Raw genomic sequence first — 14,907 nt, forward strand, 5'->3', positions numbered from 1 at the left:
CCCGCTGCATGAAAATAAACTGCATAAAAAAAGCCAGCAGTATCATTTGCCCTTCAAAATAAACTCAAAAATGTTTGCTGTGGTGAACATAAAAAGTTAACAACACACTAAGATTAAATAAACCCCATCTTAATATTATTATGTATCCTTCTTTCAGTTGGTGGCTGTTGGTACCTAAAATGTTGCTTTACTCCCTTTCCTTTTCATACATACTGTACATACAATTTTAATGTGTCATATTTTAACTGTTTTTAATCATTCCAATGTCTTTTTATTGTTTTTGAATGCAATTTTAATGACATCTTAATGTTTTACTTTCTGTGCATTTCAATGCCTCTGTAAAGCACTTTGAATTTCTGTGTTTCTGAATGGTGCTATATAAATAAACCTGGCCTTACATTCATATATCACTTAGAGTATTTCATATATATTTAACACTATTACTCCACAATTATTACTCTCAATAAAAGAAAAAGAAAAAGAAAACCTCTTTCAAAAATTCTTTTTAGATCTTGTAAACCTCATTTTTTTTATGCACTGGGGGTGTTGTAGGTAGATCATATCCTAATCAGTGACTTAATAGGTAAACATATTATGTATCCTCCATTTATATTGCACATTGTACATATTTGTTTTATTGTATTATATTTATATAGTTTTATTTATTTATACATTTTTAAAGTAAATATTTTATTGTTAAATTTTTCTATTTATATTTAAGCTGTCTGGCCTGCAGTGCTTGCTTTGTTTTTATCTTTCTTTATATTTTTCTTCTATCTTTATTATGCACCAAAACACATGTAAAACCTACTTGGCAGTTATGAATATGTACCTACATTCATTCATTAATTACAATTAATTATTTTTATTTAAATATTTTTTACATTATACACTGTAAATATACCTTTTATTTTGAAGTTTTCCCTGTGTTGTGGCTAACCAGCACATCCGGTCTCTGTCTGGATTTAATGGCATCTCTGCTGGAGAGGGGAGGGACAGGATCCTTCTGGTTCCCGTTACAATGCTAAAATCCACCGTCCTGCTGCTCAGCTGTGCTTCCTGTCGACACTTCACCAAACTGTGGATAATATCTCTTCGGCTGTCAGTGAGTAACGTTTATATTTTTTCCAGCCTGAAAGACGTTATTTTTGGACAATACACAGCTTTAATTATGATTTTTTTTTTTTTAGCCTAGTTTACCGCTTCACTTTGTAAACACCAACAAGGCGAAGGGAGAAAAAAAAAAAGTGTTGTTTTCAGTACTCAGAAAATACCTGAAATCCGTAACATTTGTGTGTTAAACTCGATGACATATTTACACAGAGCTAATGTGGGTTGAATCGCTGACCGAGGCCTCGTAGATGATGATTCCTCCGTCTGGACCACATATGTGCCTGGTTGTGATTAGTTAACGGTAGCTGGAACTGCTAACATATCGCCGCTAAACCTAGTTTCACAAAAGGCCGCTGCTAACATTAGCTACCGTAGCATAAACTCAATGTTGTTGTCTATTTTTTTATTTATTTTTTTTATTAAAGGTTAAGGTGACGAATCGTGTTTATTTATAGCACGATGTGACAGTTGTGAGTTGGCTAATAGCTGGGGAGAACCGTTAGCGTGTTAGCAGCGATGTGTACCCGAGAAGAGCACATGCAGAGAGGGACGCTCTGTGTGGAGTAACGTCTGACACACTTTATAATAACGTTATCTTAATGTGGCCCAGTTTATAGACGAATACAGGCAGTTTACATGCACAGAAACATGAAAACAAAAGTTATGAGCGTCACACCCTCTTATAAAATCATATTATTTTTGTCAGCTGCTCATCTCATAACACTCTCACCTTAAAATAAACCCCTTTGGCCAGTGTAATAGAGATCTGCATTTACACCACATCTGATTTATCTCTTTGGGGACATCAGTTTCTGTCACTTAGTGAAGACAATTTTTTTTTTTTTAGAAACACCCATCAAAATATGGTGCATGACTATGATCAAAACATTAGCAAAACAGTTGAAATACAGCTAAACTAGCTATAAAAAAAGTATTTCTTGTATAAAAGATACACAAATAAAGTTTAGAGGTGAAAGGTTGTGATGGGACATTTTGAGGGAGACAGTATCTGTGGTACTAAAACTGGATTTTTGAGGCAGATGTTTATTGATGTTGTGTTCAGGTTAAAATTAAAATAGCATGCCTGATAATGATGCCTTGAATTTGTTAAGATTTATGGGGAGATGATAAAAGTAATAATAAAGAAATATAATCTTCCAGAGCCAGAAAAATAACAGAATACAGGCAGCAAGTACAGATGCAGTCGACACAGCTGTGCAGGTTGTTAAGTGGATTTATAGAAATATATCTCCAGTTAACATAAAAAAACCCCATTTAGTTAACTGCTACCATTAACCACTATAACAGCTTCCCTGTCAAATGAAAATGACACTGGCAGGATGGATATATCACTTGCTACATAACATAAAAACATGGTCACTCAGGCCTCAAGCCGCTCACCGACAAGCAGCCATGTGCAGTTGGCAAGAATGTGGACCATTCAGATCTGAAGACGTACGTGCCTGGTTCATGGAAAGCAGTTGTGACACAGTTGCAGGGGATCACGTTGACATTTGCTGCTCTGTGTTAGCTGCCACAAAAGGCCGTGTAGTGGCCTCTTCTGCACTGGCTTCAATTGCTAAGTGGTAATGTTTTCTGCTCGGGTTAAACTCAGGATGTAAATGGAAACCCAACAGCTTTGTCTGGGGGGGGTTACAGGGTTAGCGGTAGCAACCAAAGTGAAAAGTTGACTTAAAACCTGCAATAAGCACACTCAGCAGGTTTGGAGTAACTTGTGATTCTTACCCGTTAGCAAATGTAAATCCAATACTAACTCCTAAAGAGAATATCTGGCTCATTAGCTTTCTAAATGCTCCACCACTTCACCAGCGAGTCTCTAACTGTGGAGGTCTTTAAAGCTTTTTAACGCTGCAGCCAAAAACAGAACTATGACAGTGAACCACGGCAATAAAGTTGCAGGTTGGACGGCTGAACAATGAGCAGAAACCTCCTGTAAACTTCCATAAAGCTGACACTTTGTTATAAAGATATAGATTAAAACCATTTCCAACAAAATGAAGAGCTCCTTGTTAATATGCAGTTCACCATTAGTGAGGAGCATGAGCTGAATGGGATAGTTTGCTTCTTTATACTGTTGTTGATTATTATTATTTCCTACCTGCTCAGATATATTTATGTGTCTGCTTTCAATTTGAAGCTATGATCAATTAAGATATCTATGGCATCATATAGTCCCTTTTTAAAAGAGGAATACACCAGAAACCTCATCAAAAATATATATATCTACCAAAATTAGCCAACACGTTCAAATATACATGTGTATAATTATGCTTACTTCACAATTAAAATTAAAAGTGAGGTTTTTATCAACCTCAGAGGAAACTCAGGGGAGTTTGTTGCCCTGATTCGGGCCCCTCAGGCAGCACTTCCTCTCACACTGTGCAGATTTCTCTTAAACACAATCATTTGATTGGTGAAGCTCGTTTGGGAATAGCACACAGCCTGAGAGGAAGTGCTGCTTGAGAGGCCTGCTCGAGGGACATGGGAGGGGGGGGGCTTGTAACCAAGGAATAATGTATTTTATTTTATGAATTTGAATGTACTGAGGATTGAAACTGCCTCTATAATCATGTTTTGCCTATTTGATACTTATCAAAGCACAATTACACTGAGTTTCCTGTAGCTTTGCACAGTGACTTCTGGCTTTCTAATCAAACTTCTGCTTCCCGTCTCAACACTTCCATGTGGCTTTAGTGGCTGTTAACACCCTGACTGACAGACTGTGTGTGATTTGGTTAAGTGTCTTCTTGGCTCTTGGCTTCAGTTCAGTTGTCACCTCTCTGTCAGGGTGTTTTGCTTTCTCGCTGTAGGTGGATCATTAACAAGGTGCAAATTATCCTGCTGCTGCTGCTGCTGCTGCTGCTGCGAGGGGAATATTCTGGTGTTGTGCCGATGCCTCTGTTGTGCATCAGTGCCATGCCTCTGGTCAACAGAGGTCACATGATCCACAGCTTAGTGGGCAACGAGGGAGATGGCTGTGGCAGCAGAAGAGAAACGGGAACGGGAAACGTTCTGAACTACATGTTTTCTAGGTTGTTTCATATGTTGATTCTCACATTTACTTTCATGTAACCGAGTCCAGACAGAGTTATCACATGAGAAGAAATCTGCTTTAATGGCGTGGATGTCATATGGTCATTATTGAAAGATGTACACCTTCTTTAACGCTCTGGAGTCAGGGTTGATCTTTTCAACTGTTCTTACTCCACATACATGGTCTCCTTTTTTTCTGCACAAACTCTGGATCCTCCTTTTGTGTAGTGTGTATGGAGGCTTCTTTATCTTTAGTTATAATCATTCCGAATATGATCAAAGAACAGTTTAAGGTTGTAAAAAGTATTATTTCATGTTTGAAAATGGAAGAAATAAAGCTCTGAAGTTACACTCTACTCAGGCCTACAAGTACAGCGATTTTTATTCTTTAACTTTTTCATTAGAAATGTAACTGAAAATATTGATTGTTTTTATAAATTCACTTTTTTAAAACTTTCTTTTAATAAACGGTGTGTATTAGATCATGTGTGAAAGCCCCACATCAGCATTTTCAGCTGGTTTTCTCAGATACATATAGACGCCCATCTATAAACCAATCACTGTCAAGTATAGAGAGACGACAGGATGTAGGTATGTGATGCCGACCTGCGTGCTGTTGTCCTCTCACAAAATTGCAACTTGAAGCCAAAACAAACCAGATCAAATGCACAAAATGTGACAAAAACATGAACCTTGGTTCGGACTTTCAGGTGTGAAAACAACCTTTAGTTACCGTTGCTACACCTGTCAAGCTTCCTGAGCTAGTTACCACTTGAAACATGCAGAGTTCTCAGTTTTAGTCAGCAGCTGTTCATTTTACCAAATAAAATTAAACATTTATCATTGGCAGAATTTACCAGCTCAAGCTTATATCTATTATTTATAACTATTTATTTATTTATTTATTATTATTATAACTATATCAGTGAAAGCTCAATTTCCAAGTGATTTTCCAATGTTTCCAGCTGATTCATTTGAAAATAAGAAGCTTGTAAAAGGATCTTAAATATTAATCTGACGGCTAAATACATGATATTAACTAATTCAGTGCTGTGTAACGATGTAACGAAAAGACTAAACTACAAGGTTAACTGTAACTTTCTTATAAATTTCTTTCTCCTACAGCTGCATGCACACTGGAGAAACCCACACATGGTTGCCGAGTTATATTTGGACAATTGGTGGGTGGGGGAGGGGTTTAGCGACTGGTTAGTTGTCATCACTCTTGGTTACATGGGTCAATTGAGCAAATGTGTAAAAGATGTGTTGTAAAATGCAACTACATAAGTATTATTTGACCCCCAGTAATTTAATTAAAATAGATAGTTAATTAATAAAACAGTTTTTACTGTCACTGATGCTGCAGTATTACAGCCAATAAGCTGCCAGGCTGCCGGCCAGGTCAGAGTCAGTGAGCGATGGTGGCAGTGAGGCAGTTCAGTGTCGCTGCTATCATGAGATTAACTGAATTACAGATTAGCATACATTGGTCAACAGGTGAGGTCAGGTTAAACATCCAAAATGACTTACCGCCGATGCACGCAACAACAACAACACACATGTGAAAATCGCTAGAACGCTACATATAAATTAAGAGCTCAGAAGTCATATGAGTGAGACACTGTGCCGCCATTTTGTAACTGGTTCAGACAAATACAGTTAGTGCATGTGTTCACTCACTGGTCCAGAACCATTCGCTGGTCAAAGGAAAGACCACGGTGATTTTAAGGGCAAGCAGTAAGCAACATCTCTCACACACACACACAGAAACACACACTCTCTGAGGACTGAGAGGCCTGGATTGTGTGCTAAATATAGCGCGGTTCCTAGGTGCACATTAATATGATGATGTTGGGAAGGTAGCTTTGTGTGTGCAAGGCCAAGGCCTGGTATCACATACACGCTAAAGCTAGCACGCTCTCACTCTGTGGCAGAACCAGGTTAAAAGCCCCTGATAGGGTTCAAAGTTGAACGTATATAAAGTATTTCAGTGTCACTTATCCTGTGTCGATATTTTGCATCTTTTCGACCAACTGCGAGTTGGGAATTTTTAATGGGCACGCGTCACTACCCAGCTGTAATCATGTGCGAACACTGCTCCTTAAACATGACTGACGTCGCCCCACGTCTTAATTGGAAAATGCTAAATTCGGAAAAAGGCCAAATTATGAATATCCAAACAAAACATGCAGTTTACACGACCCTTATCAAAGTATCAGTACGGTGTTCCTAATAAAGTGCTCAATGAATGCCTCTAACTAGCTAGGTCGTATCAGCAATAGTTGGAGAGATAAGTGGAGGAACCGGTGGCTATTTTTCTTTTGCATTTATAATTCTAATAATAATGATAATAACTTTATTTATAAAGTACTTTTCAAAACAGTTGCAAAGTGCTGTACAAACATAAAAACAAAAGTGTGTGTGTGTGTTTTTTTTGGAAACAGCAGAAATGACAGAATTAGTTAATTACTTCCCTCTAAATGCTAATGAGGGACCGGACGTCTTCATCTGTCCGTTTGTGAGTTCACTTCTTGACTTGGCTTTTTAAATGGATATCTGTGATCCTGGAGGTTTCTTTGGATCCAGCGTCTGAAGGTATTTGTGGAGCTGCGACACACCGATGCAGAACTCTGGGTCTCAGTTCAGAAGTAGTGATGTGCTTTAATTGAGGAACTATATAATGTCTGTTGCTAACGCTCTGTCTGTCCTCTCTCTCTCTCTGCAGGTGATGAGTGTGATGCAGCTATGTGTGTTCCCTGGACGATTTTGACTCTAATCTCCACCTGGTGACAGAACCTTGGACGTTTCATTTCTGTCACCGCCTGACCGTCACACACCTGAACACCTGATACCGCAGCCAGTCATGCCGGATGCTACTGAATAACAAGTAGCATCTGGGGGGGGAAACTCACAGTTTTTCTGAGCTCCCATCAGAAGACTGCCATGTTTGTGTAAGAATGAGAAACTGAGTGGGGGGGAAAAGAGGAAAGCAAGTGAGACTGAAGGGGCTGAAGTGACGGAAACGTAGAGCCATCCTGTCAGAAGGTTGGCAGCACCTGAGTCAGCCAGGCCCTGAGGATGACTAGCCTGTTCAAACGCAGCAGCAGCAATGGAGGCTCCAGAAGTAGTGGAAGTGGTGGCGGCGGCAGCGGGGGAGGTGGCGGCGGCGGCAGCGGCGGCGGACAGGGGCAGCTCAACAATAGCAGGCCCAACCGGCAGGTCCGACGCCTGGAGTTCAACCAGGCCATGGAGGACTTCAAGACCATGTTCCCCTCTATGGACTATGAGGTGATCGAGTGCGTGCTGCGCTCCAACAACGGAGCCGTGGACGCCACCATCGACCAGCTGCTCCAGATGAGCATCGACGGACAGGGCTCGGACGACAGTTCGGATTCGGATGACAGCATCCCAGCAGAGGTCAGTGGGCGGGATCCAACACCAGTTAGGAACCTAATGCAAGCCCGACGCGATGGGCTGTCAGTATTGACGACGTAAACTAAACCCTCCGTTTTTATTTCATTGATTATCAGAAGGGTCAGTGACGGATGGTGGAGAAAAGATTTAAAATACATGCGATTACTTAACAAAAGTGTTTTCCCATTATTGTATTACCTTATTAATCGTATGGGCTATTGGCAGTTTCACCGGGTGACTATAGGAGATAACGCGGTGCAACCCTATCGAGACATGACGTTTTTTAATATCGCCCAAGCCTACGTGATGGTATTATCATTAACCTTGACAAGGTGGTCTAAACATTTCACTGAAACGAAGCTTGTATCACCTTGTTTTCTTTCCAGATTCTGGAGCGAACACTGGAGCCTGATAGTTCAGATGAGGAACCGCCTCCAGTCTACTCTCCACCAACATATGATATGCACATTTATGACAGGAAATACCCGGAAACCCCACCAACGCCCCCACCCCGGTAAGCAAAGAGGGACCGGACACTTAACACAGAGGAAGCTGAGGCCACGATTGTGAGATTATCTGATTAAGAGCCTGTTTTTATGTTTGGTGCCTCTGATTTAATTGAATGGATGGAGGTTTGTAGGTGAAGAAAAGGTTGTCTAGTTCTTAGAGTCGCTTCTGGTTCAGACCACTGCCGATACTCTGAAACATATTCCTTACTTTTTCGCACTGAAAATGCTAACATGCTGAAATTAAGCAGGTGTAATGTTTATCATGTTCATGAGCTTAGTTTAGCATGCTAACGCGGTGTCATTTAGCTAATTAGCATTAAATGTCATGGAAGCATTTGGACATTTGTATTTGGTGCAAGCTGCTTCGATATTTAAGTCCAGATCAAAGTGTAGACGAGACAGGACGGTGCATTATGTGCACATATATGACAGTATTACCAAAAACAGAAATAAAACACTCCACCTAAGAGTCAGATTATCAATAAAAGATAATCAATCAGCTGATTTTGTTTGTGTGAAAGTATTTTAAATTGTTCTTTGTAAATGTTTCACTCATCAGTCCTTTGATCATCATCCTTCGTGTCTCTGATGTCATGTGATTTCATAAGAGCACAATTTAAAACATGTAAATTATTAATAGTAGTTTGACAAGGGTATTAGTTGATGATGAACTTAATGCAGTTGGTAGAAGCACCGAGTCGTTCTGTTCTTCATCTCGTAGATTTGAAGCCCAGCCTCCTCCAGGTCACCAGCAGGTCCGGAGCTACCGGAACTGGAACCCTCCTTTACTGGGAAATCTGCCCGACGATTTTCTGCGGATTCTGCCGCAGCAGTCGAACAGTACACAGGTAAAGAAAAACAAAAGAACAATGTTAGCACACAGGTGTTAAATGTTTGCATTTGGTTTCGTAGTTTCTGTGCACGTCAGCTGTGGTGTAGCGAGAAATGCTGTGAAATAAATGAATGTCTAAAATAATAATGATGATAATAATAAGCCTGGAGAAGGGAAGCCTCAGCTCTGGCCTGTGGAATCATATATAAATTAAACCTATTAAATAACAGATGTTATTGCATGCATGTGCTTTATACTGATTACACTCAGCTTGATTTGAGCGCACACAAGTAAAATTCTCACCTCACTTTACTTTCATTTTGTAACAAGTCAGAAAATAGATATTTGCATTATAAAATGCAGCATAGAAGATAAAGTGCTTGATAAACAGAAGCTTCTGCAGCTGTTAGCTCATGTACAGGAGGAAAATATAGAAACTTATCAATCGCTGATAACACAGGGAAAGTCTTTTAGTCTGAGCTGACAGGTCTCTGAGTGCGTCAGCTGGACTGGATCCTCCCTCAGAGACGTGGGGGGGCTTGGGAAGAGGAAGAGCCAGGCTCAGCACTGTGAGTGGGGGAAGTCTTGTCAGTTTGCCAGTTGGCCTGAACCTCTAAGACTGGTTCTGATAATGTTCCTCATTTTCTTTGTGGTGCAGTTTCTTGTAAAAGATTAAGGAGGTCTTGGTTTTGTTGTTAGTTTATAGCTTTACTTCTAATTTAATAGATTAATTATTTCAGATGTTTTTTCCTGACCCTTCCAGTCAGCCATCGGTTTCTATTCATTTCCACACATTACAGAAATCATTAGACCCGACTTGTGTAGCTCATTAATAGTGAAGTCTGAATTGATATTGATCGGTGTTACATTATTGTAATGCAGTTTGAGTGCAGGTTGATTTGAGAGGCCTGCGCTGCATTAAACAGTAATGTACCTTTGGGCGAAACTGAATCTTCACTGTAAGAGACCACACTTCATTTCTACCACACAACAACATCATACACTGAGCCACCTCCTCGAGTGATCAAACCACACAAATTCATTTTATAACCAACGACCTCTCCTGTCTTCACCTCAGCAGAGCTCTCAGAGCAGCCTATCCCAGCCTTCATCGTCATCCTCCTCCTCAGTTTCTTCAATAAGCCAATGGACCGCCCCGTCCGGTTCTCGGTCTGGAGCCGCGGCGACCGCCGGAGGTCCGGGTTTGACGACCGGCGGCACGGAGCAAGACAAGAAGCTGAAGCAGTATCTGGAGGACGAGCGCATCGCTCTGTTCCTGCAGAACGAGGAGTTCATGAGGGAGCTGCAGCGCAACCGCGAGTTCCTCATCGCCTTAGAGAGAGGTACGACTGTTCACGCCGGAATCATTATACACAGAGAAACTCTGCTCGTAATGTTAGACAGCTGTACTGGTTTTGGTGGTGTAGTATTGTACACAGGGTGTTAGGTTTTCACACTTGAGGTTGTGAGATACTTTAGATATAAAGTCACCAACAAGTCGTGTTAAAGTCGTTTCCATCACAGGTTCCCTGTGGAGTTTTTGACCTTTACTAGTGACATGGAGTCAGCGTTTAGTTTGCACAAGGACAGGCGGGCGTACATGCACACACCCGGGAGACGTGGTCCACAGTGGTTTCACACCATGTACACTAATGTACAGGTGACGGTGCAGTAACAAAGACAAAGAAGACGAAGGCTGCCGGCTAGTAAGCGTGATCATAAACGCTACAGGATATACTTTTCAAAAATGGGAAATGTACTCGACACATTTGTTGGAGCTGAAGGACACATAAACATACAGAGTGTTTTGAAGAATGTAAACACAACTTTAGTTTGTTTACAAGAAAACTCCCCAGGGCACCTCGAACAGTCCTTGTTTTTTGTGCTGTTATTGCCATAATTTGCCTTGATGCTCCAGTCCCGTGCATGTCTCTCTGGAATTACTTTTGTGTGAGTAATGAGACTTAAACGTGTGATCACGAACCACACACACAGCGCTATCAGCAACCCAGAGCTGCTAACACGAGAAATGTGAAAGGCAAAGAACCTGGCTTTCCAAGATGGCCGTCCAGGTGTGACCGCATCGCTTTGCTTAGGTTTCTGACTTCTGTGTTGTGGTTTGGACGGATCGGTCACGAGACCGACAGACGACATTCACACGAGCAGCGACTCACCGGTTTATACAAGCCTGTTCTGTGGAATGACTTCATCGTGTACAAACTTTATATCTTTATTATCAGTCAAAGAAAACAGCAGTAGCCTGAACACCAGGGGTCAAATCATCCAATCACACTCGTATTATATTATATATTATATCTCCAGTAAACGTAACAGCATGTGGGTCTTCATGAGTAAAGATTTGAGGTGATTGATTTCTACACCAAACCTTATAGGTTACTGGTATCAATTATCAGACCTTATCAGATGCACACGTCATCAAATGCATCAGACGTGTGCAAATTGTGCAGCATAAGTTACCATGGCGATGTACATGCAGAGCCGAGCTCTGTCCAGTCTCAAGTCTAAAGTCTTTTTGTTTGTTTTTTTCCACTTCACACGTGAATTTCCAAAAATATTTTTAAAATAAAAATATTTTTTGCCTTTCACATTTAAATTCTGTCCCGTTCAACAGTGTTAATAGTTTTGGATTCCTGTTGCTGTCGTTTTTGTTTTGTTGTTGTTTATTTCTTTGTTTTTTATTTACTTGGACAAAATTAATTCCACACGTCTCCATCCGTCACAGTCTCACATCCCTCAGCTTACGATCCAGGCTCTTGCTTCCATTGTTGTAATAGTTTCACTGAAAGAACCAAGTCCAGGTTTTTCATGTGTTTTTATTATTTAATCTCAGTTTTATGAAGACATTTATGACTGAAGACTCTAAAGATGTGTATTGTTCTTCACAACATGAATTTGGATTTTACGCTGCACTAGAACGGCTCAAGATGTTTGAAGAAAGACAGTTTAATACAGTGAAATGTTTTTAGCGTTTAGCGCCTCTGAAGTTCAGGCTTTGTTGATACGAGTTGGCTAAAACAGACAGGCTGCTTTAAACTGTTTTACCTTCCCATCAGACACTGCTCAGGATGAACGGATGTGGAGGCTTCATGGTTTTTTGGGAGTTTTTATCTACCTGAGCTCATCACATCCTGTTCATCACCTCCTCCTCCTCGTCCTCTTCCTCCTCCTCACATCAGTGGTCATAACATCTGCTCTCTGTTTTTAGATCGCTTGAAGTATGAATCAAAGAAATCAAAGTCCAGTCATTCATCTAGCATGGAGAATTCCACAGGTAGATATCACTCATCGAGCTTCTTCTGCCCGAGCTATCTGCAATTTCTTTGCCCTCTGAATTCTACTGAATACTGGTCTTTGTGTGTCGAGCTTCACTGTGACATTTGTTGTTTGTGTCGAGGACACGTGCTACAGGCATCGTACTATAAAACACTTGTGCTTCTGCAGTTGAAGTGCACATGAACGTACAGTGTTGTAGTGCTGCTGTGTGTGTGTGTGTGTGTGTGTGCACACAGGGGAGCAGTACTCTGCAGCTTCAATGGAGGCCGTCTCAGACGACGCCCTGTTCAGAGACAAACTCAAGCACATGGGCAAATGTAAGTGTCCTGATCGACAGCACGACTGGTGTTTCACTAGGAGCTGCATCGGCCTCGGAGGTAGACGTGTAACGGTGCTCCTGTCTGCAGCTGACGGACGACAACTGTCAAAACCTTCTGCGTGGACGTGGAGTTCCCGCTCCTGGCGCCAGAAGCATAAAACTCTGTGGAGATTCATGACTAAAACTATGTGAACACACAAAGCCGGAAATATGCATCATCCGAATTATAAAGCCGTGCGCTCGCATGGTCCCACTTTATAAATCTCACTCTTTGAGGAATCTGGCGCACGTGAACGAGCCTCATTTCCATTCCCACATTTAGCCATGAAAGATGAAGACACTTCTTTAATCAGGTTGCATAAAAAAACAGTCTGTGCCACAAGCGATCAGAGACAGAAGAAAGACGAGGAGGAAGAAGAACTGAGGTAAAAAACGTGCGTCAGTTTACTTCAGTACAGTCCTGTTTCACTCTGAACTTCATTTATTGGGACTTTACTGAGACGTTTTAATGAGGCTCCAGACTCCAACACTGATTAGTAAATATTAAAACAGTTACAGAACGACTCACAGTAAATGAGAAGGACACAAGATGCTGAAGGAAACAAACACAAACACAATTATTTCCCCTTATGAATTGTAAAATTGTTATTGCTGTGTAAACGGCAAAACTTATGTTGATAATGAAGCTCCGTGAGGTTCATTTTATTTTATGTTTAATTACGTGTCTGCATATTTAGTATTTTCACTTCACTGTAACTCGGATCTCTTTTATAAAGACCAGTTTATGAGCGGGAAACGCATCATTTATGCTTCTGGCCCCAGGAGACGAGTGTGTAGACGCAGACTGTTCTGACGGTAAATGTTTAGCTGTACTGAACCAAGGAGGTCTCACACCGAACCGAACATCCTGAACCCAGCGAACGACGCGCACCGTTACACGGCTACTTCAGGGTCGTCGTCCCGTGTAGTTAATGACGAAGGATCATTTTTCACCTCCAGCAACAAGAAAGAAGCTGTTTGAAATCGCCAGAACGTTCTCAGAGAAGACGAAGAGGAGAAAGTCAAAGAGGAGGACGCTCCTGAAGCACCATTCGTATCCTTTGACCCCCGGTCACATCGTCCGGCTAATGGTGTTTTTGTTGTTGTTGTTGTTTAAGGTTGTAAAGTAGCCAAATCTTATTTTCTGACCACGATCATATGACATTTAATCAAAAGTAGAAATGATTTAATCCGGCAAATAAAAGCACCATCATCACCTCTGAGGAGGCATTTATACGCACTTCCATTCTCCATCAACTCCATCACTGTTGAGGTTTCTGCTGCTGCTGTTTGTCCACCTCCATGAGTCCATGCTGTTCTTAACTGAGCTCCTCTCCAGACTGGGCACAGCCAACTCTACAGCCAACCTCCTGGACGACGTAGAGGGAAACCCCAGCGGTAAGAAAAGCACATGTCACCCACACAATGTAGAACGTGTGTGTGTGTGTGTGTTTGTGTAGTCTACTATAATCATAACACACAGTTCCTCACACCTCCACTGCTCTGTCAGGGGTCTGTTTTATCTCCATCAACATATGATTTATAATATTTGTGTGTGTGTCTCCAGAGGAGGACGGTCAGGCTCGGAGGGCAAACACTCAGGAAGAGAACGAACAACGCAACGAGCCAATATCATGGTGAGCTGCTCCGTCAATTCTCAGTCCTGTTGTAAACAACATGCAGGTAACAGAGGGAGTGTAATGACTGTAATGACTCCACTGAGCGACGCTGACGTTGAACTGAGAAAGTTTCCTGCTTCTGTGAGTCAGAAATGTGTTGAACCTGAACCAATTTGATTTAATCTCACCGGGTGGAGAAGGAAGGGAAAAAAAAAAAAAGAAAATCCAAATGTCTGATCAAGTCACTTGAATCATTGATCTCTCTGTCGTTCTGTCACAAACATCCCGATTCACTGTTTCTATTCTGGGACGTAAACCTTCGTCACCCAGACTCCCTCTTCTTCATTTCAGATCCTCCCGTGCTGCACCATATCAGGGTTACCATGGCGGCGGCAGCACGACACATTGGGTGGTGGCCTTGCGACTCTTCGTGCCCCCCACCCCCACCCCCCACCCCCCACCGCACCCCCCGGCCCCTGCTCACCCCACCCTAATCCAAACCAGCCAATATGAGGCTCAGCAATGAGCTGAGACCCCCCCACCCCACCACCACCCACCCCCCCACCCTCCAACCCCTCCACCCCTCCTGGTCTCCTCTTCCCAGGGAGAAGAAACGGGCCGATCCCAGCACTGGGCTAACTGTCTATAAATACATTATCTCTGTATTATAACACTTTGTTGATATATAATTTTAAATGTAAAGGAAACTGCGTT

At 41.7% G+C, this 14,907-nt stretch overlaps 1 protein-coding gene across 2 annotated transcripts; it reads left to right on the forward strand.

The window, feature by feature from the left end:
• Positions 1-1,002: 1,002 nt before the first annotated feature.
• cuedc1 (CUE domain containing 1) lies at positions 1,003-14,625 on the forward strand. Of its 2 annotated transcripts, none has more exons than XM_022762980.1 (11): positions 1,003-1,105; positions 6,893-7,584; positions 7,968-8,095; positions 8,812-8,938; positions 10,001-10,265; positions 12,149-12,214; positions 12,453-12,533; positions 13,535-13,628; positions 13,914-13,972; positions 14,142-14,211; positions 14,545-14,625. In XM_022762980.1, coding segments are annotated over exons 2-11 (1,230 nt in total). In that variant the 5' UTR covers positions 1,003-1,105; positions 6,893-7,245; the 3' UTR covers positions 14,546-14,625. The 2 variants fall into 2 exon arrangements, with proteins under 2 accessions (XP_022618701.1, XP_022618702.1); XM_022762981.1 differs by having other exon boundaries at positions 10,004-10,265.
• Positions 14,626-14,907: the final 282 nt, after the last annotated feature.

The sequence above is a fragment of the Seriola dumerili genome, unplaced genomic scaffold (genome assembly GCF_002260705.1).
Source record: "Seriola dumerili isolate Sdu_G_001 unplaced genomic scaffold, Sdu_1.0 BDQW01000458.1, whole genome shotgun sequence".
In the NCBI taxonomy this organism is placed as follows: domain Eukaryota; kingdom Metazoa; phylum Chordata; class Actinopteri; order Carangiformes; family Carangidae; genus Seriola; species Seriola dumerili.

What these genes read in the sequence shown, in the direction of transcription:
- cuedc1 (XM_022762980.1), top strand. Translation starts at nt 7,246, where the DNA reads ATGACTAGCCTGTTCAAACGCAGCAGCAGCAATGGAGGCTCCAGAAGT. An exon ending in ACTCAAGCACATGGGCAAAT is followed by an intron (nt 12,534 to 13,534) that starts GTAAGTGTCCTG and finishes TTTCACCTCCAG; the next exon opens with CAACAAGAAAGAAGCTGTTT. An exon ending in ACGCTCCTGAAGCACCATTC is followed by an intron (nt 13,629 to 13,913) that starts GTATCCTTTGAC and finishes GCTCCTCTCCAG; the next exon opens with ACTGGGCACAGCCAACTCTA.